At 35.0% G+C, this 25,892-nt stretch overlaps 1 protein-coding gene across 10 annotated transcripts in view; it reads right to left on the bottom strand.

The window, feature by feature from the left end:
- Window positions 1–25,892, bottom strand: part of MYOF (myoferlin) — a 61,469-nt gene that overhangs the window by 9,898 nt on the left and 25,679 nt on the right. For 4 of the 10 annotated variants that reach the window (XM_015867133.2, XM_015867140.1, XM_015867131.1 and 1 more), the window contains exons 14-39: window positions 25,236–25,304; window positions 25,060–25,103; window positions 24,109–24,191; window positions 22,616–22,654; window positions 20,660–20,784; window positions 20,140–20,256; window positions 18,889–19,066; window positions 17,964–18,088; window positions 17,346–17,452; window positions 15,175–15,367; window positions 14,461–14,616; window positions 13,930–14,061; window positions 12,470–12,633; window positions 10,981–11,095; window positions 10,746–10,851; window positions 9,542–9,684; window positions 9,238–9,411; window positions 8,031–8,139; window positions 6,459–6,536; window positions 4,524–4,705; window positions 4,266–4,424; window positions 3,998–4,096; window positions 3,506–3,667; window positions 2,835–3,000; window positions 2,223–2,299; window positions 700–756 (exon numbers count right to left, since the gene is read on the bottom strand). In XM_015867133.2, the coding sequence (XP_015722619.1) occupies window positions 700–756; window positions 2,223–2,299; window positions 2,835–3,000; window positions 3,506–3,667; window positions 3,998–4,096; window positions 4,266–4,424; window positions 4,524–4,705; window positions 6,459–6,536; window positions 8,031–8,139; window positions 9,238–9,411; window positions 9,542–9,684; window positions 10,746–10,851; window positions 10,981–11,095; window positions 12,470–12,633; window positions 13,930–14,061; window positions 14,461–14,616; window positions 15,175–15,367; window positions 17,346–17,452; window positions 17,964–18,088; window positions 18,889–19,066; window positions 20,140–20,256; window positions 20,660–20,784; window positions 22,616–22,654; window positions 24,109–24,191; window positions 25,060–25,103; window positions 25,236–25,304 (3,159 nt within the window). The remainder of the gene's footprint in view (window positions 1–699; window positions 757–2,222; window positions 2,300–2,834; window positions 3,001–3,505; window positions 3,668–3,997; window positions 4,097–4,265; window positions 4,425–4,523; window positions 4,706–6,458; window positions 6,537–8,030; window positions 8,140–9,237; window positions 9,412–9,541; window positions 9,685–10,745; window positions 10,852–10,980; window positions 11,096–12,469; window positions 12,634–13,929; window positions 14,062–14,460; window positions 14,617–15,174; window positions 15,368–17,345; window positions 17,453–17,963; window positions 18,089–18,888; window positions 19,067–20,139; window positions 20,257–20,659; window positions 20,785–22,615; window positions 22,655–24,108; window positions 24,192–25,059; window positions 25,104–25,235; window positions 25,305–25,892) is intronic. The other 6 variants (XM_015867135.1, XM_015867137.1, XM_015867136.1 and 3 more) reach the window with 3 other exon arrangements.

Here is a 25,892-nt window from a genome sequence, read left to right as displayed (position 1 = left end):
ATCATGCAAAGCAAACTTGTGTTTATCCTTATGGACTTGGATACTGCTGCTAAAAAGTGGTAAGCAGGCTGTGCTCATAGAATGCCAGGAAAACAGGGTAAAATGCCATGTGATAAATTTGAGATTTTGGAGTGAAATATTCACGTGGTAAAGACCATTTAACAGTTACTGCTTTGTTGTTGCTTGTTTTTAAATCTATTAATTGATTTCACTATCGCTTCTTATATGAAAAGTATCTTTACACTGAACTATTAGCTTTTGAATATCTTAAAATTATGGGAAAAAAGCGATGGTGGATCCTTACCAAAAGTTAGGGTTAGAAATTTATTTACTGCACATTTATTTCATTGTCTGGAAAGCAGACTTTTGAATTAATTTTATACACCAATAGTGTGGTTAAATCATTCTTCTAAATTTTGGTGCTTTTAGTACAAAGATTCTAAATGATAACTAATGATTTAGTAATATTTATATGCTATAGCAATAATTAATACAGACTTTGTGGGATATTTATAAGTCCCCAAAGACAGTTACCTTAATATTTTTAACCAGTCTTATTAGACTTACTTATAAGAATCATTTCCTCCAAGATCTCCATATGGAATTATTGCTAAGAGAAGCTCAGCCAGAAGACCACATCCCATTAACATTATGCTACCATTCTGGTCATCTCCATGCAATATTTCCATACATACATACATGCACTGTGGTTGGAGAAGCCATTTTGCTGAGTGCTGTTGACATACTGCTTAAACACTGGAAATTGGAATGTAATTGATGAAATTTCTGCCTTTTGTGATATTGTCTGCATATCACTTATGCCTTCCACAGATGTATTTGTTACTTCAGCCTGATTTACTTTGAAAATTATTCCTTCTCTCATACAGATGCTATAACTGTACACAGGTTTGTACTATGTTTTGTTTGGGTGATGTCAAACTCCAAAAGAAATTATGTTTTGACTTATCTAACATTTAAAATACTTCCTACCATAAACAAAATCAGCTAAAACTACTCACACCAGTTTTGCCAGTGGGTTCAGGTATTTTTGTTTTTTAAACTTTTTTTCTTAATTTTTACTTCCTTTAGAAATGTTATCTGTACCATCTAGAAAACATTTCTATCAGAACACAAGGCCTAATTCAGATTAAAAAAAAATAGACATTTCTCTACTGTTATAAATTAAATATTCAGGACGCTTAACTTATATGAAGGAAATAAGTATAAGAAAATGTTATATGAGACAATTCAGTTATAAAATTTCATGACATTAAAACACTGAAGAAGAAATAAAAGAAGAACAATACCTTCAGTGACATTATAGCAAATAGTTGACATTTAGAAGTATTTACTTTGGGACCTTTGTAGCAATGAACAAATAGGAATGTTTGAAAAATCAAAATTATAGATTAAAAGCCTACAAAATGAACAAACTTGAGGGCACCACTGAACCCATTTGTGTCAAGAAAGCTCTATCAGCAATTTGTGAAAATATCTTCTAGGTTAAGTTCTAAAATTACCAATAATTTTTCCTTGATAAGATATTGTTTGGAATTTGCCTTCTCTCAGGTTCCAAGCCAGGAATAAAATTCTGCAAGCTGAATTATTTTTACCTGTAAAGTAAGACTGTACTGTGGTAGTCCTGAAAGAATCAGAGCAGTAGTGTAGGGAGAGTCACAAGACACAAGAGAACAGGAAAGAAAAGAGGTGTTAGCATAGATAAAAGTTGTTTCAAGTGTTATCAGTTTTGGATGACTATATGCTAAGAGAGGCAGCGCCATGACTGTGGGGGAAAGAAATGAACGGTAGGTCTGTGCTACAACAGTTTTGATTCTGTCATCACCAAAGCATATATACAAAATATACCATCTTTATACACTTTATCTGAAACTGCTGTGTGAGATCGGGCTGCTCTAAAATTTACTGGTAGATGACTAGGTAATATTCTATTACACTATCATATTCTTTCCATTGAATAAATAAATGGATTCCTATGTTACGGGGAAAACTTGATCTTGCATTAAAAGATACAGTTTGATGTTTACTAAATGAAAATAGCGGATAAAATAATTAATTTATTTCCTTTGCTTTCCTTTATCAAAGGAAGTTTGCTCCATCTGACTTTCCAGACAGCTCCATGTGTTACTGACAATGTTGCTGTTTAGATAATCAGAAACCACAGCTCTGAAAAAGACAGTCAAGCACCAAATTTCAGATGTTACCTGAGATGCGAGCAGTGGTTGCGTGTCCTCCATTTCTATTACTGTATCCCGGCGAGGTGCAGCAGACAGTAGACTAACTGTAAGCCAAAGATTTTATTAAGATAATACGAACAGTTACAGAAGATGTAAATTAATTCATTGACTGAAAGCTTGATCCTCCAGAGAAAGCAATTCATCGACATGTTTTGCTAAGAATAGATATACATCACGTTTCTGTGCAGTATACACAAATATTTCTCAAAAATAGAATTAAAAAAAAAATTGGAAAAAAAATATAGGTGAAGATGTCAGCTTTGCAGTCAGAGCATTTTAGCTGCAATACTGTATTGTTTCTCTGGTAATGAGAACAGTGGTAATACGTAGGTAGTTAAATTTCAAGCTAATGTTAAAGAGGAACTTGAAGTAGCATTCCCATTCTGACTTTCATTTGCACTCTTACTACTCCACAGAACATTGCACTATTTAATTTTTTTATGACCTGAAAAACTATCTCCAATTAAGTATGCAACACAAGAAGGCTGTTCATCAGTACAGTATGCACAGTCAACATCAAAAGTTGGTTATTTTAGCATCTCACAGGAAAGCATAACTTGTCTTTTTCCTGCTTTTTACCTTTCAGTTGTGGAGCAATGTCTTCTTTAGTAGTGTAGGGGTCACAGCGAAAGCTTTCCAGTAAATCAATAGTACACTGTCCCACGATGGGCTTCCGTCCAAATGGTCTATGGTCTATCACTTTAATAACAAGAGATGGAGCGTACAACTCCTCTTTTGGCAAAAGCTAAAAAGCAAAATGTTAGAGTTTGATTATAATGCAGGCATAAGGAAAATGAATAATAAAAATGTTCCCCCTAAATTAGAGCTGCTACTTGATTTATGAATATATGGTGAATTAAATTTCTGACCATGTAAAATGATTCAATAAAAGTCATGAAGAATACTTTTAATTGCCTCAAATCTTCAATATTCTTGAATCTTACACAGCCCCCATCCTAGCAATAGGAAAGTAGTCACACTTCTGCATGTAAATTGATCTTTTCTCAAGTACGTACACCTATACGCTGCACTGGAGCCTATCAGACCATACACTTTTTCAACATATGTTAGACACAATTACCTGAACTTCACTAGAATTTTCATGCTCAGTAACTTGCTTACATTAAGTCAAAAATGAATGTGTATGTTTGTCTTTCCATTCTGACATAACAAATCCCCTTAAAAAGTATGCTGTAACTGATTTTGCAGCTGATAGTGGGTATTTATAGTGGTTTTTTTTAGCAACATACGACTTTCATGAAGAGAACAGAAGATGGAAAATTTGGAGTCTTTTTGAGGTTTTTGATCACCACAGATTCCACCATTTCACCCCCACATTCCACAATGAGACTCGGTGATATAACAGGTGCCAGTTGGTAGTTCTTCATGTTCCGCAACCCCCAAGCCAGAATCTGTAAAATAAAATCCAGTATTAAGCAAAAGACAGAGAGAAAGACAGAGGATCAATATTTTTAGTATGATACTCAGAAAGTAGGAGAAAAAGAAATAAAGTCTTTCCGATAAAAAAAATAAAAAAACACAAAAAACTGGCAAAATGTTTCAAGGTGGTTTTACTATGAATGATAAGGGAAAAAATGAAACCCAAACATGCTTATTTAAAAAAAAAACAAAAACACCCAGACATTTCTCACTATTTTTTTTTTCTTTTCCTTAAACAAACTTGTTAGCTGGAACATGAGACTGCTGCATTTGTTTTCAGTTAGCTTAAAAATAAACAGTACCTCAACAGCAGTGAGTTGAACTACTGGTCGGATTCCTTGAGGTACCATGTAAAGCTTTGGCGCTCTTTGTGATGGAAGAATTGGAAGGTTGGAGCCACTCTGTCAAGACACACACACAGACACATAAGTATTGGTTTCTCTCCTCTTCCTTAAATGACATACTTTGCAAGTATTAAAATAATTCTTCACATTATGACTTTCTATGAAAGAATATATACGATAGGACACACATATACATACACACACCCACAATATAATAAATACATACCTTATCCCTTAAAATAAGTTCTGCAGCAAAAAGAATGTCTCCACTAGCTTTGCCATTATTTATTACAGGATACCAGAGCAGTTTTGGTGTGATGTCATCTTCTGGGATTAACTTGACCATGGGGGAACAAACACTTCTTCCAAGGAATTCATCTTTACCCTGTAATAAAAAATGAAAATCATAGCCATTAATGTTATTGTTAAATAACAGTAATAGAGAAAAAAAAAAAAAGTATCAAGGTAAAAAGCTTTCACATACCACTTGGTCACTGTCAAACAGTTCAATAACAACCTTAGGTGGATTTTGGGCCACTGTCTGTGGGTCCCCGTAGATCTCAATTTCATTGAATATGAGAGTTTGGTCCCATGTAGGATTTAGAGTTGAATGAATGATCTCAGTTGTTTTACTTTGATGGAGGAAAGAAACATGAGCATATGGATCTGAAACATTATGCAAAGATTGAAAAACCTCATGAAACCATAAGGCACACAAGCACAATTTTTATCAAGCTGTCATTACCATTTCTATAAGCTGTTGTATATAAGGAAAAAAAACAACAAACCAAAACACCACACATATCATTTATATTTAATAGAGCAAATTCCTCTTACTATTCTATTACTAAATAGCCTCCTTTATACCACTCTTTAATAACATAGTAATAAAAAATGGAAATAATTAAAATAAATAGCTTGAAAATCACAAACTAGACTTGAAAACTACAATACATCATTGCCTATGCTATACTCCTCTTAAATATGATCTGTAGAAGCTTTTTTCATTATCTCCATTGATACCTAACAGTATGGAACCACAAATAATACAAGAAGTTCATCCTAACTGGTTTGTGCTAAATAAGTTTTCACAGGCTATATTACACAGATAAAACTTTGATTTCAAACATCTTATTCATAACACACTCTTCTTGTGAAAAAGCTGTATGATTAAAGCAGCCCTCTGCTCTGTTTGGCAGGTCTTTAAATCATCAGGAGCTCTGCAGGAGATATCTGATGATGGTCATTATCATTTCCTGTACAAACTGCAATTGCTAAAGACTTGAGGCTGTTTTAAAGGTTATCTTTAGGTAATTTTTAACAGCTTCTAGTACCTGATCAGAACTGTACAAACTTTGGATAACTACAAACTAGTTTCAGAGGAAAATAAAACGTAGGTGTTTTGGTCTATGCGCGACTACATCTGAGGTATCCCTTTTGAATTCCATATACAGAAATTAGAAGTACTTATAATTGTCTCTTAATATTTTAAAATGCCATATATTGATTTAAGACAAAAGACAAAATAGGCAGCTGTTCTAAACAAGCCCAACAACCTCCTCTCAAGAAACTGCACTAAAATAACTATAGCTGCATATCTTCTTTATATTGATAAGGGGTGCAATGCACTTAACTAAAAAAAGGAAAAAAGAATACCAATGAATGACAGTTTTGATAAAAATGTATTCTAAGCTTTCCATTTCATCTTCCTTGACTGACTTTATGTAAAGTGTGAAGTCATTCTTACATATTCCAGTTTCAATTTACTCTGTGACTTACCAGTGGAATTTTAATTGTAGTTAACAACAATTAAATACTTAATAACCTGAACATTTAATTAGTCTGACTACAAAGATGCTAGCTGGATACAGCACAGGTGGAATATGTAAGAGCTGGAAATAACGGTGCAGAAGTTGTTCTCATAAAAACAAACAAAATCTGTGCCTCTTAGTAAAACTCAGCATAGCTTTCTACAAGTTCATTTCCCAGAAATTAACTACTATAAAATACTGAACACTGTGAGGAAGTTGCTGATATAACAGCCATCCAGCTTTCTTCATCCCCACTTCTATGCAAGCTTTCTGCAAGACAGCTTAGGAACTGCATGTATGCTTTGGTTAAGAGAAGCTAACGCATAGGGAAATGATTGGTCAAAGTGACCTGACCTGACCAATTCCCACTCCCCACTGAGGATTCCTTTGACAGCAGAAAACGCTGCTTATGCAAAGCACTTATTTTTCAGCTGTACTAATGAAATCTGGATCATACATAATGAATGAGACTTCCTTCCTGGCACAGTTTTTTCAGTAACTGGGACCTATACATAGAACTTACAGATTTAAGATTCTCTGTAGGTAATTCAAATTTCTAGTTCATTGTAAATCTACTCTTCTACACCACGAGTAGGGCTTTTCCATACCTGAAAAGCTGTCTTTATCTAGAGCCATGAGATTTCGTGCCTGGTATACATAACAGCGAAGGTGGTAAGTATACACCCCTATATCAAATGGAGAAAAAAAAAACAAAAAAAACAAAAAAAACACAAACAAAACAGAGATCAAATGCATTGCACAGACATCTTTCCTAAAATGAAGCTACCAATGCTCAAAGCATTTTCTCGAGAAAAGCACAAGCACAATACTAACTTTTCTGTATGCTAGTGCTGTTGCAGTAGCACCTTCAAAAATGTGTTCCAACATAAGAACAACTTAAAGCAGGAATGAAAATTAAAAAAATGCTAATGCTATTTGGGCTTTTTCAGTGCATCATCATCTAAAAATCCTTCTGTTCAATAATTCTTGCTTGAAACACAGTGATAACCTAGCTCTTCCAAACAGAATCAACATCTGGGTATTCCGATACTTACATTATTCACTGTAGAACTTGTAAAGACCTAGGAGAGACCTTTCAACTACATCTATGTAATAATTCCAATTACATCCTTAACTCTTTGGCTAAAATATTTTTTAAAAAAATCCCACAAAATGAATCTGTGCAAACATGATGGAATAGCTGAAAAGTAGGATGTGATGGAGACCTGACCCAGGGCAACATATGGCTGAGTTACTACACATTTCCTTTGAAGATGTCAGCTCTATCATTTCCAGACTTTCCAGCCACTCATATCCACAATGAGTTGAAACCTCTGAACTCTGTCAGGAAAAGGAGCTATTTTCCTCCTATTGTGGTCATTACTTGAAAGAAACAGCAAGATTACTTCCTCAGCTTCTGAGAGATGGGGGCACTTATTCCCAGAAGGGAGATAGAGTTCTTTAAATTCCAAATAAAGGCAGACTTTCCAGTCAAAGATCTTCAAAAAGGATGCTGGGTCTTTGGAGTGGCATTGAATTGGGCTCTATTATTTTTAACACTGGTGACTCCCACCTTAGCGTTCCCACTTTTGTGAATCCCACTGTGGAAACTCCAAGGCATTTTAATTCAGTTCAGGCTGGCAAAGTTCTGAATACTCCACCAACTCACCTAAATAGTGTTATTACTTATACTGTGTTAGGCATTTGTCTGACCTAGCAGCAAGTTGGTTAAGTGAACCAAACCAGCAGAAAACTAACTGCACATACATAATCTCTGCTGGTTTAGCTCCCTGCATTTTTATGAATGGACCTTAATGCTAAAAATGTGTCTTTTAATAAAGCCTAGAATTCTGCTCTTGCAATAATTAGCTGGGGAATTTTGTCCATTTCACAAATGTCCAAAAGATATCAAACAAAATGAGATACTTTATTCATATTAAATTACTTCATTCCTTTTTCTAAATATTAGAATAGAAGCTGCTATGAACTGTAGACTATAATATTGAAATGATCAACTGTATTTTTTACTTAGTAGGATAAACAGGCTTCAATAAGAATCAGATGAATAATTATTGCAGGAGGTTTGTCAGTTAACATGTAAAACAAAAAGAATTACTATTCTGTTTGATACCGAAGAGAAACAGACACAATTTGTAAGAAAGGAATTGTTAGGAACCTACTGTCAAAGTAGCAGGAAACAAGTGGTGTATTGGCACCAAACACCGTTGTAGCTGACTCCTTGGTTCTGTCTGAACCCTTCCCTTCATCATCAGTGCTAGTGTCTGCTCCCTAAAATTTTGTGAAGAAAAAACATCATTGAATGCTTACAAATGCAGAAACAATCTGACAAAAGTGTACCATATAAAGAGATGTACAGGTTTCAGTTTCATTGTCAGGACAAGGTATAACTTACTTTCCCTACATAAATGTACAGTAAAAGACGTTTAGTCATACAAAGCTCATGTCATGTTGCCACTGAAGCTGTGCAGAAAACAATCCAGTCATTTAATCTCATTTCCAGAATGTCTTACTGATGGAGATACATTAGCTACTTCAGCTCTTAGTGCAGGACAGCTCTTCTGCACTGCCCTGTTGCAGAGAAGCACTCTATTTAGATTTGTTTTAGCAGCAGTGCAGGAAGAACAGTCAAATGAGAAAGTTTTTAGCTCTGTGGCACCAAACTAAGTGGTGAATCATGGACTGATATTCAGTGCAAAATAAATAAATAAATAAACAAACAAATAAAAAAGGAAAACACACAGACACAAAAAGGAAACTCATTAATGCTATACTCTGAATCATTAGCTTAAAAAAAAAAAAAAAAAAAAAAAAAAAAAAAAAAAAAGTAGCCTCCTTACAAGAATGTGCTTTACTGTTATTGGCTCTAATTTGTATCTTGATAAACAGAGCTTATCTATGAAGCTGTGTTAACCTGATAACTTGAGGCATAATTAAGTTTTGATAAACTGTGACCTACAATATTCTGACTTTTCAGATACTGTGCTATATTTTTTTGTCGTGCTTGGTTATTTATACTTGCAAATATTAATCAGGATAGTTACTTCAGTTTCTTTTGCTTCTTGTACTGATGTTAGCACATCTAAATTATGTGCATTAAAATGTTAAGTCATCTTTTCACTTTACTTACAGAAGGCTTATCTAGTAATTTTGCCTTTTGATCTAGACCTCATTATACAGTAATAATTTGAACAATCGACAAAAGTGTTATTTAAGAACATAAGTACTTACTTCAATGGTCCCTTTCAGACTTAACAGTATAAATTGTATTAGTTCCTCAGCTACACATCAATTTAATGATTCAGAGACTATAATTTAATAGATTGACCTCCTTCCTAAGGACTGGCTTTTTGATACTGTGTCCCTTACCAAAGCACCTTCAAGTTTAAAGATAGCTGCAGCCCCATGTGTCTCTGAGGGAGCCATTTTTCGTCTCCATCGTCTCCGACGGAAAGTGTCAGAACTGCGTTGTTTCCAGTGAAATTTCCAACCAATCAAGGAAGCATATTCCCATCCTTCTTGATCTTCATATGATGACATTCCCTAGGAGATGTAAATCTCTGTGATCCACGATATTGTATAAGTGCCATGAAAAAAAAATCTGCAATTGCTTTGTCAGGCACTATTGCAATGTGCAAGAAATATAGTCTGTTACTGCATATCTTCTGCTCACCCTTCCTGTTGTTACTGCCTGAGTTGAATCCCTCCTACGCTTCCGCACCAGTCTTCGTCGTCGGTGTGTATGATACATTTTCTCTGCAGCAACCCATGACTTTGGTTTAGTGTCTGGAGGAATAGTAATTCCATATTCCCATCCTAAAATAGAATTGAATAGTTGGTATATTTCTAGAAACACGTGGAAGACACAAGTAAGAACAATATGACATTCTGACCAGCAGTGTTATAATCATCACAGAAAGATTCTGAAGCTAACTTCATTTCAGAACTGCCTAATAACTGATTTGTTTAATAGTGCTTTCATCTGATCAGTGTTGCACAGCACACCTGCACAAATTCAATGCATTCATTTTGCTTTCTCCCCAGCTTTCCTGTAGGCCCCCTTCAGGTACTGGAAGGCTGCTATAAGGTCCCCCCAGAGTCTTCTCCATGCTGAAGATTCGCAGCTCCTTCTGCCTGTTCTTGCAGAGGAGGTGCTCCAGCCCTCTGATCATCTCTGTGGCCCTCCTTTAGACCCAGTCCATCAGCTTGATGTCTTTTTAGTATGGGTGGCCCCAGAACTGGACTCCAGGTGGGGTCTCACAAGAGCAGTGATTCTGACTCTATCTGCTGGTCAGGCTTCTCTTGATGTAGCCCAGGATATAGTTGTCCTTCTGGGCTGCAAGTGCACATTGCTCATGATGAGGTTTTTGAGATTTGCTTGGTGACTCTTTCCCTGGCTAAAGGCTCCCACCTAAAATACCAGATAGACCCAACCCTACCTTTGCCACATACTTTAAAGTTGAATTACAGACACTTGATATCTCAACCTAAGCTTCCATCTTCTTTAAAACAACAACTGACACTGCTGATCCACATTTTACAGGCCAAATCCTAATCACTGGACTTCACTAACACTGGATGTAGGAAAAAAATTTTAGAAATGCATTTCAAACAAGGACAGGTTCTGTTTCTAAACACAATGTTCATACAACCAACTTTATAATGAGGAACCTCTTTTGTTAGCAGATTATTGTTCACATGACACCTTATATTTTCTTAATTTTTTAAAGCTCAAAATTTTTTTTAGACTCAAAAAATACTTCCTGCAACTGCAGTCAAGACCAACATACAGTTTCTTGGATTCTATGATTTGTTCTCTGGTAGATACTTATACATACTTTTATTAGATAGCATGCCATACAAACAGTAAATATTACCATTCTCATCCACTGCTCGATTTAAGTCTGACTTCCAAGCATCATCTTCCCACATCCATCCTACAGGACACGTGAACTCACGTGGTGGTGGAGCTTTTTCTCCATTCTTTTATATAGGAAAAACACAGCAGTTCCATGCATTAGTAGATAAAATAAACTGTGTAGTACATCTTGGAACTTTTTCTCTTAAGCTTCCATATTTTTACAGTGAAAAGTACTGATTTATACATCTCACCACATCTGTGAAACTCTCTTCAGCAGCTTTCCATTCTCCTCCAGGATAACGACTCTCATTCTCATATACTTCATCAGTAAACTCAGTATGACCAGCATCAGCTTCAGTCAATAAACTGCAAATCCAAAGCAAACACAGTATTAAGCCAAAATTTCTTAAGTAGGCCACAGAGAATAATACATAGAAGCAATATACATGCTGTAGTTCCGGACTGTCCTTCTCTGTGAAATTCAATTTATAACACAGCTCTCATGTACAATAGCTTTATTTTCTTAGAACATCTTCCAAACACTGCAGCAACTCCTCTAGAAGTAGAAATAAGCACTACATTACTCATGAGTGACTGGCAGGAGCTGTTTCAACTGCCATTATTATTCAGCTGCTTTGAACACTTCTCTTGGAGAAAGAAAGCACATCATACATTCAAACAGAGAGAAAACAGACCATCTAATGATAGCTGCACGCATTTTTAGCTTTTATACAACTAGCTATGCACTAAAATTTGGCAATGTTGTTAATTTTATCCCCATTCTGCTATTTGCAAACAGAATAATCATTTGATAAGTTTCTAACTTGAAAGCAAAATAAATAAAAGAACATCAAATTTGAGAAAATAGCCTTTGTTAATACCATTTGTTATTGTATCAGACAGCACTAAAATATGTTCTCGAGTGCCATCTGCTGGTCAAGTAGAGCACGAAGACTATTTTCCAATAGAATTGGGTATGAGGCATTTTAACTGGAGATTTCTTTCCCATTATTTAAGAAAGCACCTCTGTATTATTGCTTTTCTTCATCTCAGACTATTCACTGAAGTAATGTGGAAATAAATCCACCCATTCATACCTACAAACTCACATGACTTCAAAATGGGTCAAATAGCACATATTTTCCTGCACAGTGATTCTATAAAAACAGTTGTGTGTATTTCTTACCACAAGTACAGAATTGAGTGAACTCTTCATTAATAAAATAAAATAAAATAAAATAAAATAAAATAAAATAAAATAAAATAAAATAAAATAAAATAAAATAAAATAAAATAAAATAAAAGCAACACACTATAAAACACACACACAAACCCACACAAACCACACCTTTTTGTTTTGATGCTGGCTTATGTTTTTTTTAATAGCACATTTACCCAGTCCCATTTTAAGTGAGAGAACACAAATGGTTGAACTGGGACAACTTAGGAGTTGACAGCCTCTGACAGAGCTGAACCTGGTGGAGCTGGTGAAGGATAAAGACCTCATGAATTGGTCTTCAAAAAAATAAAAAACAAACAAAAAATAATAACCCAGTGTATGCGAACAACAAAAGGCAACAGTAATTTAAATAGGTTTGACTATTGGCTGGCTACTGCTGTCTTTAAAAAGTCCAGTTGTAAATCTCTTTCTCAGCGAAGACAACAGGGAGGTGATGTTTTCCTCCACACTCAGAAGTTAATTCCTTTATTCCTGCTTGCATAAAATTAAAAGTATCTCACCTTCTTTCAGGATCAATCATCCATTCTCCTTCCCACTCCCAGCCTTTTGGGGGTAGAAAATACTCTCTCTTCAGTTTGATTTTTCCTGTGACGTCAGAAAACTTGTGGCGACCAACAAGTCCCGAGGTACCCCACTTTCCAAAAAGAAGAGCCTGATTTTCATACTGTTTGAGAAGAAAGAATAAGACATTACTATAGGAACAACGAAAATTTCAGAAGGAAAAAAAAAAAAAAGAAAAAAAAAAAAGGTTTACTTAATCACTATTATTGAAGCATTCTGCTACTCACTTTACATGAAATTAAATATCTCTTTCCCATGTTGCCTTACACTACCATCATTCTCTTTCTCCTGTGCTGTGTTGTAAATGTAAACAATGATTCTGCTGCTAAATGACTCTACAGTCAAATTCCCACCAAGTTAAGGTTTGTTAAATAAAATACCTTTACATTATTTGAAAAAGAGTTTCTTGAGTTTCTTCCGTTCCCCAGATGCACGATCCTCTCATTCTTTTCCATCTCAAATCTCCTATTTATACTCTCTTATTTTTTAACACGTAAAACTGAAAATAATTAGTCTTTTGGAAGCTAATGGGAAAACAACTCTGATGTCAGCACAGCTTATATATTGTATTTCCCTTTCTGTTAATGGGATTGTCCTAGTATATGATGTTCAGTTCTTATTGATATAAAACTGTTGGATTGCTGTATGAAGGGCAATAGATATTCCATATCTTCATAAACCTCTACAATAAATAAATAATGGCTTTGAAAAATCCTCTGAATATTTTAAGCTACTTAATATAGCACTACATTTAATATTTTAGGCATAGGTGCAATGATGACACAAGCCTCTGTAAAAATGCCATTTCCTCAACTGTTACAATGGATTACATGCAGAATGACACATGCAAATTCAGCAGAGAAAAGATGCTTACAGCTTATCATTATCATAAAGAATCTCTACTACATGCTGAGGGACTACTGGAAGTAGTTTTCTTTCAAATCTTTTTTACTTTCACCATTCACATGTTACAATATATCAGTGAAATCTACTGGTTTTGGCCAGCGTTTCCTCTAACAGTTAATTTTTGGCAATTTTTCTGCTCCTACAAAAGAACCATTACTAAGCAAAACTGCTTGTATCCATGCATTATTTGCAAAGAAGTGAAGAATCACTGATAAAAATCTAAAAAAGTGTCTTGAAATCACTGGAATTATCCAGATTTTCACCTGATTAACCAGCTCAGATTCTGTTCTGCTGAAGTTCATCTGGTACGCACAATAGACTTGATTATTAATTGCCCTTAACGTGGCCTACTTGTTTCAGCACTTTTTTTCAGTGTAATAAATACTCTCCCATTCTGTCAGGCATGCAAAACAATTTCAGAAGAGCTCAAATTGCATAGAATTCCTAAGGTTTATTATCCAAGTTTAATGCAAGAAAGTGATGATGGACATACCATTTCTGCAAAAACACTGAATGTTCCCTCTGCAAAGCTATTGAACTTCTTTTCAACTGCACTGAGCCCAAGCCAGATGTTAACTCGCAACTCCACAGGCATTTTGACATCTTTCATCTTGTCCTGCGGGTACTGACACACAAACATAAGGTTATTCTTCATTATGTTATACAGGTGTTTTAGCTTTCAGGACAATCTAAACAATTACACAGTTAAATGAGTAATAATACATGATTCATCTCTTCCTACATGGCATTTCCTCAAAAGGAGCTAATAAAATAGTCAGGAAGGAGACATTCTTTAAATGGTACCTGCCCTGGGCATGTAAAAACCAAACACATAAAACATTTGTATAATCCCTGCTCCTGTATTACCTTTCTCAAGTTTAATCCAGTAATGGGTTCTTAATTATGACAGTAACTTAAAGTTCACGTGGATGTTAGTGTTCCTTGTCAGGAGAGTCATATACATGTAAGAGAGCATCACAATATAGGAATTTAAAGTTTAAGGATTTTGAGAGAAAAAAAATACCTTTAAGAAGATTGTTTGTGTCTTTCCACAGTATTTACCAGATGATTCAGGGCTTGTGGTGGAATACAGCACTTGGTGTGCGGGAACACGAGCATAAGCCAGTCTTTTCTCCCCTCGGATCATCCATATGATTACATCAGGCATACTGTTTTGTGGCTGTGGATTATTTGCATGGTAAAGAAAGTTAAAGTTGGTAATTAATCAAAGGTTAAATGAATCTGATGCTTAGATAACAGAAACACAAACTGGCCCAATGTTTAGACAACAGCAACATAAAGCTAGTATTGTCAAAGGATTTATCAGTTAAGAATCAATAAGCTTGAATTTATGTTAGAGGAAACTGATTTACTTTACAAGTAATGCAGTATACAGTGGTGAAACAATCATTAAAAATACCGTAAAGATTGTTGGAAAACAATGTTAAAAAGACTTTGTTCCCACATCTGTTGCAATGTTATCTAGAAATGCATTGTATCCCAATCCATTTACAGTGCAGTGACAGATGCCAGTTGCTATAGCTTTGGATTGACACGGTGCACACTGAAATGCTTGCAAAAGACTTAGCAGAAGACAAAGTACATTTAGTTTCATGGTATCTAAAACTACTCTTCTAATAAGAGCAGATATTCCTTGATCAGCAGTGAATATTAGAGCACTTTGGGTTAGATAGCTACTTTCAAACTAATCAAATCATTGATATTTTGTGGTACTAACCTCTTCACTCAGTTGCACTAATTTATCCAACCAATCCTCAATTTCTGTCAAAGAGGCTTTCACATCAGTAGCTTCATTCCTCATCCTCATTGCTGCTTCTCCAATCTGTTTGAGAGACCTTAGGCGCAGCTTTTCTATCTGAGTGTCAAGGACTGTAATATTAGATTTGCCTTCTATGAGGGGAAATGGTTTACTGAAAAATAGAATTATTATCATAGTTAATAACCTGAATTTTGTCCAGCCATACACTAAATGAGCACATGCATACAGTGGCAAAAGACTGAGTGCTACTGCTTTCTGTAACTGAAAACTACCAGAATAGCACTACTGCAGATACTTACAGCTGACCATGTAAGCTGGAGAAATGCTGTGCTTACATAAGAAACACTAATATAGAACAGTTTGAGGGACGTGCTATCATGTAATTGCTGCTTACGAAATCAAGCAAAATCTATTCCCTAAAATATGCAGATCAGAAAATTATCGTCTTAGAATGTACACTTCAAAGATAAAATATTAGACCAATATTAGGTTCCATTCCTTTACTGGAACCATAAATTCTCAGAAATTCAATATACAAATACAGCTTGTGTCTATGACTATGAGAGCTATCTAACTCTTGGCAACAATACATGGAAAAACCTCTAAAGAAATCCATAACAGAACTTTTGTGACACCAGAGGGCAGGGTAACTACTTAATGGAAGTAAGCAGTATTCTAGTAGTGCAATAAAGCCCAGGAAAGAAGTAGCTTTTCTGAGGTGTTGGTTTGAAGAAAAAGGTAGTTTTTCAAAGATCCACTATTAAATTTCTTCAGTAGAGTTCACTAGAAGTTCTTTAAAGTGATACTTAAAAAGGAAAATTCCAGAGACACTGCAAAGTTTGGAAAGACTGACCCTTCTCTGACCTAGTTTTAATAATAAGGACTTTGACTCTGCAAAATCTTACCACTGACCACTGCACCTATTGCTATAGTTAGTTCTACTAATCTGAAAGTAAATGCTGCCTGTCCAGGGTACGAGCACTTACACCTGGTTCAAATGTACCATATCCAAACTTCCAGAAACTCACCACATTTTAGGTTTAAATGGTGCACTAAAAACTCTCTCAAACTCCTATTCGTTAAAACTCTACCATGGCAAAGAAAATTGTTCTATGAACTGAGCCCAGGGTATTCACCTTTGACAAAGCTTTTGTGTCTCCTGAAAACAAACTTCAGAGGGCTCTGTATCCTATAAACAACAGAAAGCTAACATGGTTGGTATGTCGAGTTGCTACTCCTATTTAATAAAACAAGTTTGAATAGCAGTGCAGATGTGTCAGATGATGGATTGTTATCACCAATACAAAGCTTAAAGTTTCTATACTCCCCAGATGGCTCCAAGTGACAATAGTTTGCTATTTGCTTTCCTAATGCATGTCAGTTCTTTCTCTACTTTCTTCTGTAGAATAGTAGGTTTATATTTTGAGGTAAGTTATCTACCATACAATTATTTGCTAATGTAAAATGATTTTCACTGTTTGCTTTTTCCTCTGTTTACTTCTACTTTGGTTCTAGAGCTTGATGAATTAGTTCTTTTATAAATGCACCTTTTCTGTTATTTAGTCTAATAAATAATTATTCTCTCATTTTCCATCTCCCTTCCTCACCCCCTTCTGTTAATGCTTCTTTCTCATACAATTATTTCCTTGCTATTTATAATTTGTTCTCTTTTTAAACATCTTTAAGTGATGACTCCCATTCCATTTTCTGACCACATTACAGATATGCTGACTAAAGGATCACTCAAAAAACTTATCTTTACAGCCCTTAAGTTCTAAACAGATTAAAAAGCTTTAAGATAAAATGGTAGAAAGACAACAGAGATTCACAATTTCACATTTGCAAAGCAGTTCTTTTGTAGATCCACCCCTCTCTTCCCCCAAGAGATGCTGCTTTATTACCATCATTGACTAAGATAACAGAGAATAATAATCCCAGATGGATGACTTTACTGGCAATATCTGTGATGTTTGAGTACTTTCAGAAACTTCTGGAATTCCAGTTTTCAAGTCAGTTCATACGGGCAATGAGTTTTATAGTCTTTAGAATTTGTTCTCTGACTCAGTAAAGGCAACAAAGAAGATTAAAAGCAAGATTATTAAGGCAGGAGATAAGAAAGGTTCTTTTACCTTATATCATCTGTAAGTTCATCAATCAGCTTCAACCACATCTCAGCTAATCTGTTTTCAGAAATTTTAGCCTGCATTCCAGATTTTAAGTTGGTTAAGTTGGATTGCTGAGGAATTTAAAAGAAAAGGATTTGCACTTAGAAACTCAAATTGCAGTATTATAAGTATTATAGTCAATGTAACTTTCAAGACTTTATTTTGAACTTATTTTAAAGCCTAAACCAAAAAAAAAAAAGAAAAAAAAAAAAAGACTAAGATATTCAAACTTGATTCCAGTGTAACATGACTTTTTAGATGTTCTTTCACACTGTCTTCATTACTAATTCACATTGCACCTAACTTCAGGGTAAATACAGTTCTACAAAAATCAACACACTCCCAAATGAAGAGGACCCATCCATCCTGTGGGAATTCCCCACAGATTCAAGCAGCATCAGGCCTTGCCAGAATACACATCTATGATTATCAGGGCCATTTTTCACACTATTCTACATTTAACGTTGAACAGGAAAGAAGGAGAAAAATTACATTTGCATGATTTGCTCAAAATGTCACTTTTGATTATAAATCCAAGAAAAGAGACAGACCAGTAAAAAAGAAAGATCGTGAGTAACTTACCAGTCTTTCAACCATGTTCAGGATTACATTCACAGGGTCTAATCTATGACTTATGTCCTCCCAGAAAGAAGTCAATGTTACCACTGGCTTTGTGTTTGCCCATGGCAGATAGTAATAATAATTACCTGGTATGAAACATCTATATGTTAGATGTAGAACTCATGGCATACATCATGGATACATACTGTACACTGTACAAGTTGTTCTATTCGCTTCAGTTATGAACTGTCATCTGGGAAGAACATGCAAACTAGCTCAGCTTATCAAAGGATTTATATTTTTCAGTGTCTATAGCATCTCTTGGATGGTAAAACTTGACTTCAAATTGTATCATCATTAAGTGGACTTTTTTTTCCATAAATAATCCATTAAGACATTGATTGTTCTAACCAATGTAATAACGTAAAACATTGTGAGAATTAATGCGATTCTCTGAAATAAAATCTTCAAAGAATCATTTTCTCTGATCTTTTAATACACAAAATAACTCCTGCTGTTTGCATTCAATAAACTAAATTTATAACCAAAATATATTTTAGTGTGGAATTGGTTACTTGTTTTCTTTTAGGCTGCCAGACCCTCAGTTAAAAAAAGATTTTGTTACCATTGAAAGCAGAATGTTCTGATGGTGTTTTCCCTCCTTAATATACAGCTTTTAGGTCACTGTAAAACACTGTGACTTCTTTTTCCAACTAGTTTTCCTAATATATAGTCAGTGATCTAACTGAATTGAAAATTTTCTCTGAGAGCCTCTGCAGGCTTTTCAGTCTACTCTTCAAAGACCACAAAGAACCATTTGTTATTTTCTGTTCATTTTCCACTAAGTTTTAGTGGAGTAAGGGCTGTCATTCCAAAGCTATAAACACCCTGCACCCTCAAAGGACAATTGCACATGATCTTATCCCAATACCAGCAGCACCCTTACCATCAAAAACAGCACGACTGTACTGAGTTGTCGATGCCAAAGGTTTACAGGTGGTATCAAACTTGTTGCCATAGTTACCGATGCTAACTTCAAACTGGATAGGCTCACCGGTGTCTTGCAGCATGGTAGCAGAATGAAACACAGCAGCCAAGCAAAACTTCCGCCTGCGCTGGTATTTCTGTAACAAGAACATTTTTAGTTCTGTTTAGCTGCTTCTAAGATATGAACCACAAATCAAAAAAAATCTGTACTATTTGCTCAATGGAAAGAATAATTATTCTACTGTTTTTTGCTTGTTTCTGAGATGTACCAAAAAGACAGATGTGTGTCATAAGTCATTGCATTTGAGAATATAAAATATTATATTATATTATGATATAATATCATAGAAATATCTCATTATCATAATATCATAGATAATATCATAGAAAGGCTTATGTTGGAAGGGACTGTAAAGATTATTGCGCTATACTCCCCTCTGGGGGCAGGGCCTAATTTAGAGATAAGGATGTGTTGCAGGACCATGTTAAAGGCCTTGCACAAATCCAGACTTCAAAGTAGCCTAGTGATTTGGGGCAGAGAGGGACATCCCTTGGGTGCAGGAGCAAGGGCTGCAGACAAGAGCCCTTTGCATTCACATCTCCTCCATGCACAACTAGTCCATGAAAGATAATGCAGAGCTGCCCTCCTTCTCTGCCTTCAGCCTGGGAAAGATGCAAACCTTGGATGTTCCTTCCCTTAACGGGCTGGGAATGGCTCCCAGCCTTGTCTTGAGGAGGCATACACTGTCTCCTGCCATGGTGATGCTCCCAGTTTCTGTTGCCCTGCAGGCTGCTCAGGAATCCCTTGCCCAAACTGCAAGGCTCCCAGGCTGGGAAGAGTTCAGACACCAGGTTAGCAGGAAATAGGAATATCTCCAAGTGCCTGGTAAGGACAGCCGAGAAGCCTGCAGGGCACGGGCTGGATGATTCAGCCCCACAAGTGGAAGTGCAGGGCAGGGTGTAGTATCATCAGGGCCCCCACCCGGATGGACTCTGCTCCAGGCCTTTCATGAAGGGTTCCAGCTCAGCCTCAATAGCAGGGTGGGCATACACCTGGGTCTGATATTTCTGTAGCTGCATTGTAAATAAGCATCTCTTGATTCTAAGATTCAACTCAACACTTTCAATTTTAGTACCTTAGATCACTCTCCAGAAATAAGCAGACAAGGCAAACTCCATTTCCAGGAGTGACAGTAAAACAAGAACTTACCTCAACAACCAGTATGTCATCATTAGGAATCATATCTAACTTTTTATTAACAGGTTTGCTTTCAAGCATTGTAGATAGTTCAACCAGAATTCTTCCTCTATAAGCAACTCCTTCTCCCTATAACAGAATGACATATTTAATTCAATTTTACATTTTTCTCTTGAAGTAACATAAATTTCTTTGCCTGTACATGCTTATGGAATCACTGGCATGTTCCTAAAACTTGCAGAGGCATGTACATATTTGAGCAAATGAAAAAAAAAAAACAGGAATTGTTAATATAGGAGTGAGAAATAAATGCATACTTAGGAAAACAAAGAGGTGAGAAATACAAGTGCACAAAGAGATACAGGTAGTGAAAGTCACTAAAAACCTATGTTGCTCCTTCAAAAATTTCTATCAGAAAAAATAACAAAGGGAGTATAGTATGAAAAAAACAAAATTTAAAGTGAATTAATAAATTGATTTCATCTAATCGTGTTTAATCCTTTTATTAAAAGCAATCAATAAAGAAACTGACCTTTCCAAAGTTTAATTCATCGTATGGATCTGGGAATCCTGTGTATTCTCTTGGACTTCCGTAGAAATTTAAGTAACAGGGCCCAAATGTCGGTAAAAAGCCAACTTCTGTTTCTCCAGTGTTGACTAATAAGCAAATATTGCCATTATATCTTTGTTAGTTATTATTCAGAGATGGAAAAAATCACCATTACTTTGAAACTCAACAGCACAAATGTTAGATATTAGTTAAGTATTAGTTATTAGTAAATAAAGAACACTTTATTATCTGGGTATACAATATAAATTTAAAGTAACTATATTTGTTATTTGCTGGCTATTTGTTCCTAATCTCCTCTTTCATTGTTCATACTTCCTGTACTACTTCATGCAGCAAAAACAAACAAACAAACAAACAAAAAAACAACACACCCAAACCAACAAAACAAACACAAACAAACAACAACTAAAGCCCACAGAATAACCAGAACTTCTGTCCCACTCCAAATACTAGATTTTCATTAATGTAAATACACTCAGATGTTAACAGAAAAGCTTCTTTCCCACAAGGAAATGAAACACAATATCGGCATTCATTTAAATGCAGAGGTCATCACGGCTTTAGCTGAACAGCCACAAGAAAGATGTACACCATGTCACAAAAATCTAGAATTTAGCAGAATTAATGTTTTAATTGTGGTGTAACTTTTCTGAGATTGCACTTCATGGTAAAGCAAAGACTAATGCAGACTCTAATAATAACTGCTACCAATTGCAATGACAGTAAGCTCCAATTTATACACTAATCTCCTCCCACAACTAGGAAAAATACTGCACTGTTATGAGAGAACAGGAAAGACTTGTTTGGTTTTTTTTTTTTTATTCCCCCTTGTTTTATCCAAACTGTTGTCTTAGATCAAATGATCCCCATGTAAAAAAGATCAGAGTCCAGTTCTACACCTTGCAGCAAAGACCACTCAGAATGATCTGCAGTACAATGGAATATACATTTATCACAGGAAAATATAGTTGAGATGAAAATAAAAAAGAGGTTATAAATAAATATATATAAATATATTTATATATATTTATATATATTTATTTATATATATATATATAAATATTTATATAATATATATAAATATAAATATATAAATATAAATAAAAGGTTATGCCTTCTGTGACTTTGCAACATCTTGACATAATTTCCTGTCAATACAAAGTAATTCAAAATCTCAAAATGTAAAATAAAGATTTCCAGTATCTTATGTCTGGATCCTTTGACCCTACACCCTCTTCGCTGTTGCTGTTTTTTTCTTTTATACAACATTTAGAAGGCTGATGATCACGTACTATAGAAAGCAATTCTAAAAAGCTATTATGGCCTTCAACTTAGTATTACTAAGTTAATTAAGCAAGAAAAATAGTAAGCAAAGAATTTGGGGGCAGGAATGTGTTCGTTACCTTTCAACTGCACTCCAACTGTATTTATCCTTTATTTCATAAATATTTATGTGGAATCTTTCAAAACAGTCAGAAAGAGCCATCTCTCCAGGTTGTCACAGAATCAGATTTCATTATTCAAACTTTATACACATGGCTAAGGATAAGCAAAGCATGCGCTAATTGTTTTTTGCAGTTATTTACTACTGTGAGGCTAAGCAGCTGCAAACATAGTTTTGACCTTGTAAGTTAAAAACTGCAATCTATTGTTAGAACACGTCATAATTGAAGCAACTGCATTCTGAACTCTAAAACACAGCATGAAGCATCAGCCAACCAGAAACATTTTCAAACCAGTTCCAGTGCCAAAACTGTTTTATACAGTGAGCAATGTTTGATAATCTGTAATTATAAAGGTGACTTCTTTCAGAGAACTTTTAAAATACGTATATACATTTAAGATGATGGGTTTTCTTAGGCAATACTTCTCAGTTTGGGCAGTGGAGTAAAATCAATAACAGACCGAGATATAAACCTTCATATGATGAAGACCCAGTTCCCGAAGATGAAAATTCTATATTATAAAAAGAGATGTTGAAGATGTTACAAGACAGGAGACAACAGCAATAAAAAACAAAACAAAACAAACAAACAACAACAAAAAAAAAAACCACACATCAACAAGCAATCTGCTTTAGAAATACAGTCAAAGACCTGAGAAAAAAATACCAACAAGAATTCACATGGGCTAGAATTTCACTTCCTGATTATAATATGAAGGTGTTACTTTTCTTTTATAAATTCCAAAGGAAAAGGAGCTTCTCAGTCATTTAGAAACCAGGAACAGGCTTCAATCCCAGCACTGAGCTCCTGGGAATATAATGAGATTTTACACAGAAATGGTTTATTCCAATATCAGCACTTCAGTAGAGAGAGAATCCAAGTAACATGTTTTCAGTTACCCAGCACCTAAATGACGCACTCCTGGCTCATAAGTGGGCTCTGACTCAGCAGCAGTTCAAGTTACATACTTGTGTGGGTAGTACAAGTGATTGTTCCAGAGCTGAAATTTCCCCAGCAGCCCAGCCCTTCTGTCTTAGGCTCCTCATTGCTTTCCTAACCTTTGCTTTTGGCTCTGGTTGCATGTGGGATATATGAAAGTAAAGTTGTACTTTTGAAAGCAATACTTTTAAGGGGACCAAATACTAAACTTGATGTTATGCGTCCGGCAATACAATTCCATCTGATATTTCAATACTGGCTCAAGGTCATGCAGGGTTGGAGCCACGCATTTTGTTTATAAACTTCTGATATAGTTACTTGCTCCAGGGCAAACTGGGCTGCTTTCTGACAATAAGTACACATCATATAGGTTTTTTAAACACAAGAGAAAAATAAATAAAAATCAGTAATTTAGATTCTAATTGTGGAAATGGTTTTGAGTCAGCATCCTACAAGTTTATGAACAACATATTAATAGCTGTCAATTTATTGTTTGACCATGAGCTTTTAAACTTCATATGGACATCCAATATACCACACTATGTTCATGAAAAAGACTAAATATTTTTTTTCAGGCAAAATAACACAGTATCATTGTAATCATTGTCTTGGAGCTGGCTCAATTGTATGAAAATCTCTTGGGAAAATATGAGATTATAGATATAGACAACAAAGATCATTTGTAAAACATTCATAGTATTGTATTAGAACAGAAAGATAACAGAAACTGCTTATTTAGTGTTCTCCAAAATCTCCACACAAAACTACTACCATACCATTGCAAAGAGTTTTATTACACAAAACTGAATATTGAGTTACTGCTATTTTGATGATGTGGTTTAAACATTAATACCCTGTATGTTTCCCACTGTATGTTTCCTGTAAGGGTTGTATTGAAGTCTCTGGAAATAGATAATATTGTTGCCACAGAACTGAGGAGCTATATGAAATTATGCTTTAAGAGCACTGATCCTTATTGTTCCTCCAATGAGAAGAAAGTATGTTACATACTGCTGAATTAATTACCTTCAACTTCCCCTCCAGAAGAAGCAATTTTTGAGAGGCTTAAATATGTTGTTCCTACTACATCATTTTTGGTAAGGCGATCCCTACAAAAGAAAAAGGAAAGGTTTAATTAAACTTTATATCGGCCATCCTACACAGAAGCAAGTACAGGTGGCTAAAATGCACTACAAGACTGTGTGCTCATGTTTGTATCATCTGGATTGTTTTATTATTATTAGCAGAAGGTAATGACCAGTAACAAAAATGTTTTTTATCATGAGGAAGTCATGTGAAAAACTGAAAAACTCCTTAAAATATAGTAAAATTTTAGTACCCAACCTAGAAGCTCTGCTGAAAATAATCATTTATATATCTCACAATACAGACAGGAATTTGTAGTAGTCAGGAATCTGCAAACCAGATCCCTGTGAGATTTTCTGCCTTCTCTCTAGAACTATGCTTACTATGACCAAACAGGCATACAGATAGACCAGCAAACTCTAGCATGCAAGGATTTGAACCGCCTAAACCTAAACACTAAGGGGTGCTTAATATTCAAATTGCATTCAACAATCCATGAATTAACAGGGAAGACAATATTGATATGTGCAAGACAAACATTTACAGAAGCAGCCATTCAGGTTTTATTTGAAATGCAATGGCATTCAAACATTTTTAAAAATACTGATGTCCTAGTTAGTGGGAACAAAACTAGGAAAGAAAAAAGACATATACAAGCATTACAAATATTATTCTTCACTATCACCTAAATAACCATAGTGTTCATTGCTCACTGCACAAAACTAACACTATGCTAATCAGGCTTCTTGTAAAGAAACCGTATTATTAAAGATACCTATGCATCTTCTTAAATACTCTTGTAGATTGAGACTCTAACAATATCTGACAGCTAAAAAAACAGACTTCACACAATATTATTTATGTTACCCCATGCTTTAAGTCATAACTCACCAGTCAACAACTGCAATCTTTATTTTCTCACACATTGAGGGAAACTGAAAAACAACGATAATAAAATAACCCATTAATTATTTCATCTCTCTAATCTTAATACTTTGGGTTCCAAAAGAATATCTGCTTTCTAAATAAACAAGAAAAAAAATAAAACAAAACACAAAAAACCTGACCTTGACTTGAAGATAAATAATTTGGTTCCACTCTGGATTAGCATTTTTCTCAATTATGTTTGTGCAAACCTGAAAAAAACATAAAATTAAATAGAGCACAAAGATAAAATGGACAAAAAAAAAAAAAAAAAAAAAAGAAGCACATTCTAGCTATAACTTTGGATCAATCATAATCTACTCAAAGAAATAAGGGGTAGTAGTTAATGATGAATATTGAAGTTCTTATGGTACAATAAACCAGTTGTTTTCAGTTCGTAAACTTAGCCACGTTTAGCTAAACTGACCTGCACAGGCAACCTTAACAACTATTGGGGGGAAAAGAAAATTATGAAATAGCATTTAAACCTGAGGCTGGAATTACCCTAAGGGGAAAAAAAGCTTGTTATTTCCACTAGCTATAATGAATGCTTTCAAACTAATATTCATTCCTTACCATTGCAAAGAAACAAAACAAAGGAAGGACCTAATTTCAGTTTACTTTATGCAGATTTCAGAATAGATGAAGAATATACTTTTGGGAGAGCCTATATTATTTGTTGGTAATGACTACCAAAGATCTCCTCTGAGGTCTGCTTACACTGAGGGTGGTAACCTGATTATATAGCGTAGTAAAGGACTGACATTTTTCCTCTTAAAGACTGGATAGCTATGAGTGTA

Source organism: Coturnix japonica, chromosome 6 (genome assembly GCF_001577835.2).
Source record: "Coturnix japonica isolate 7356 chromosome 6, Coturnix japonica 2.1, whole genome shotgun sequence".
NCBI classification, from domain to species: Eukaryota; Metazoa; Chordata; class Aves; order Galliformes; family Phasianidae; genus Coturnix; species Coturnix japonica.
Note: the sequence above shows the minus strand (reverse complement) of the source record. Positions and strands in the feature narration are given on the sequence as shown.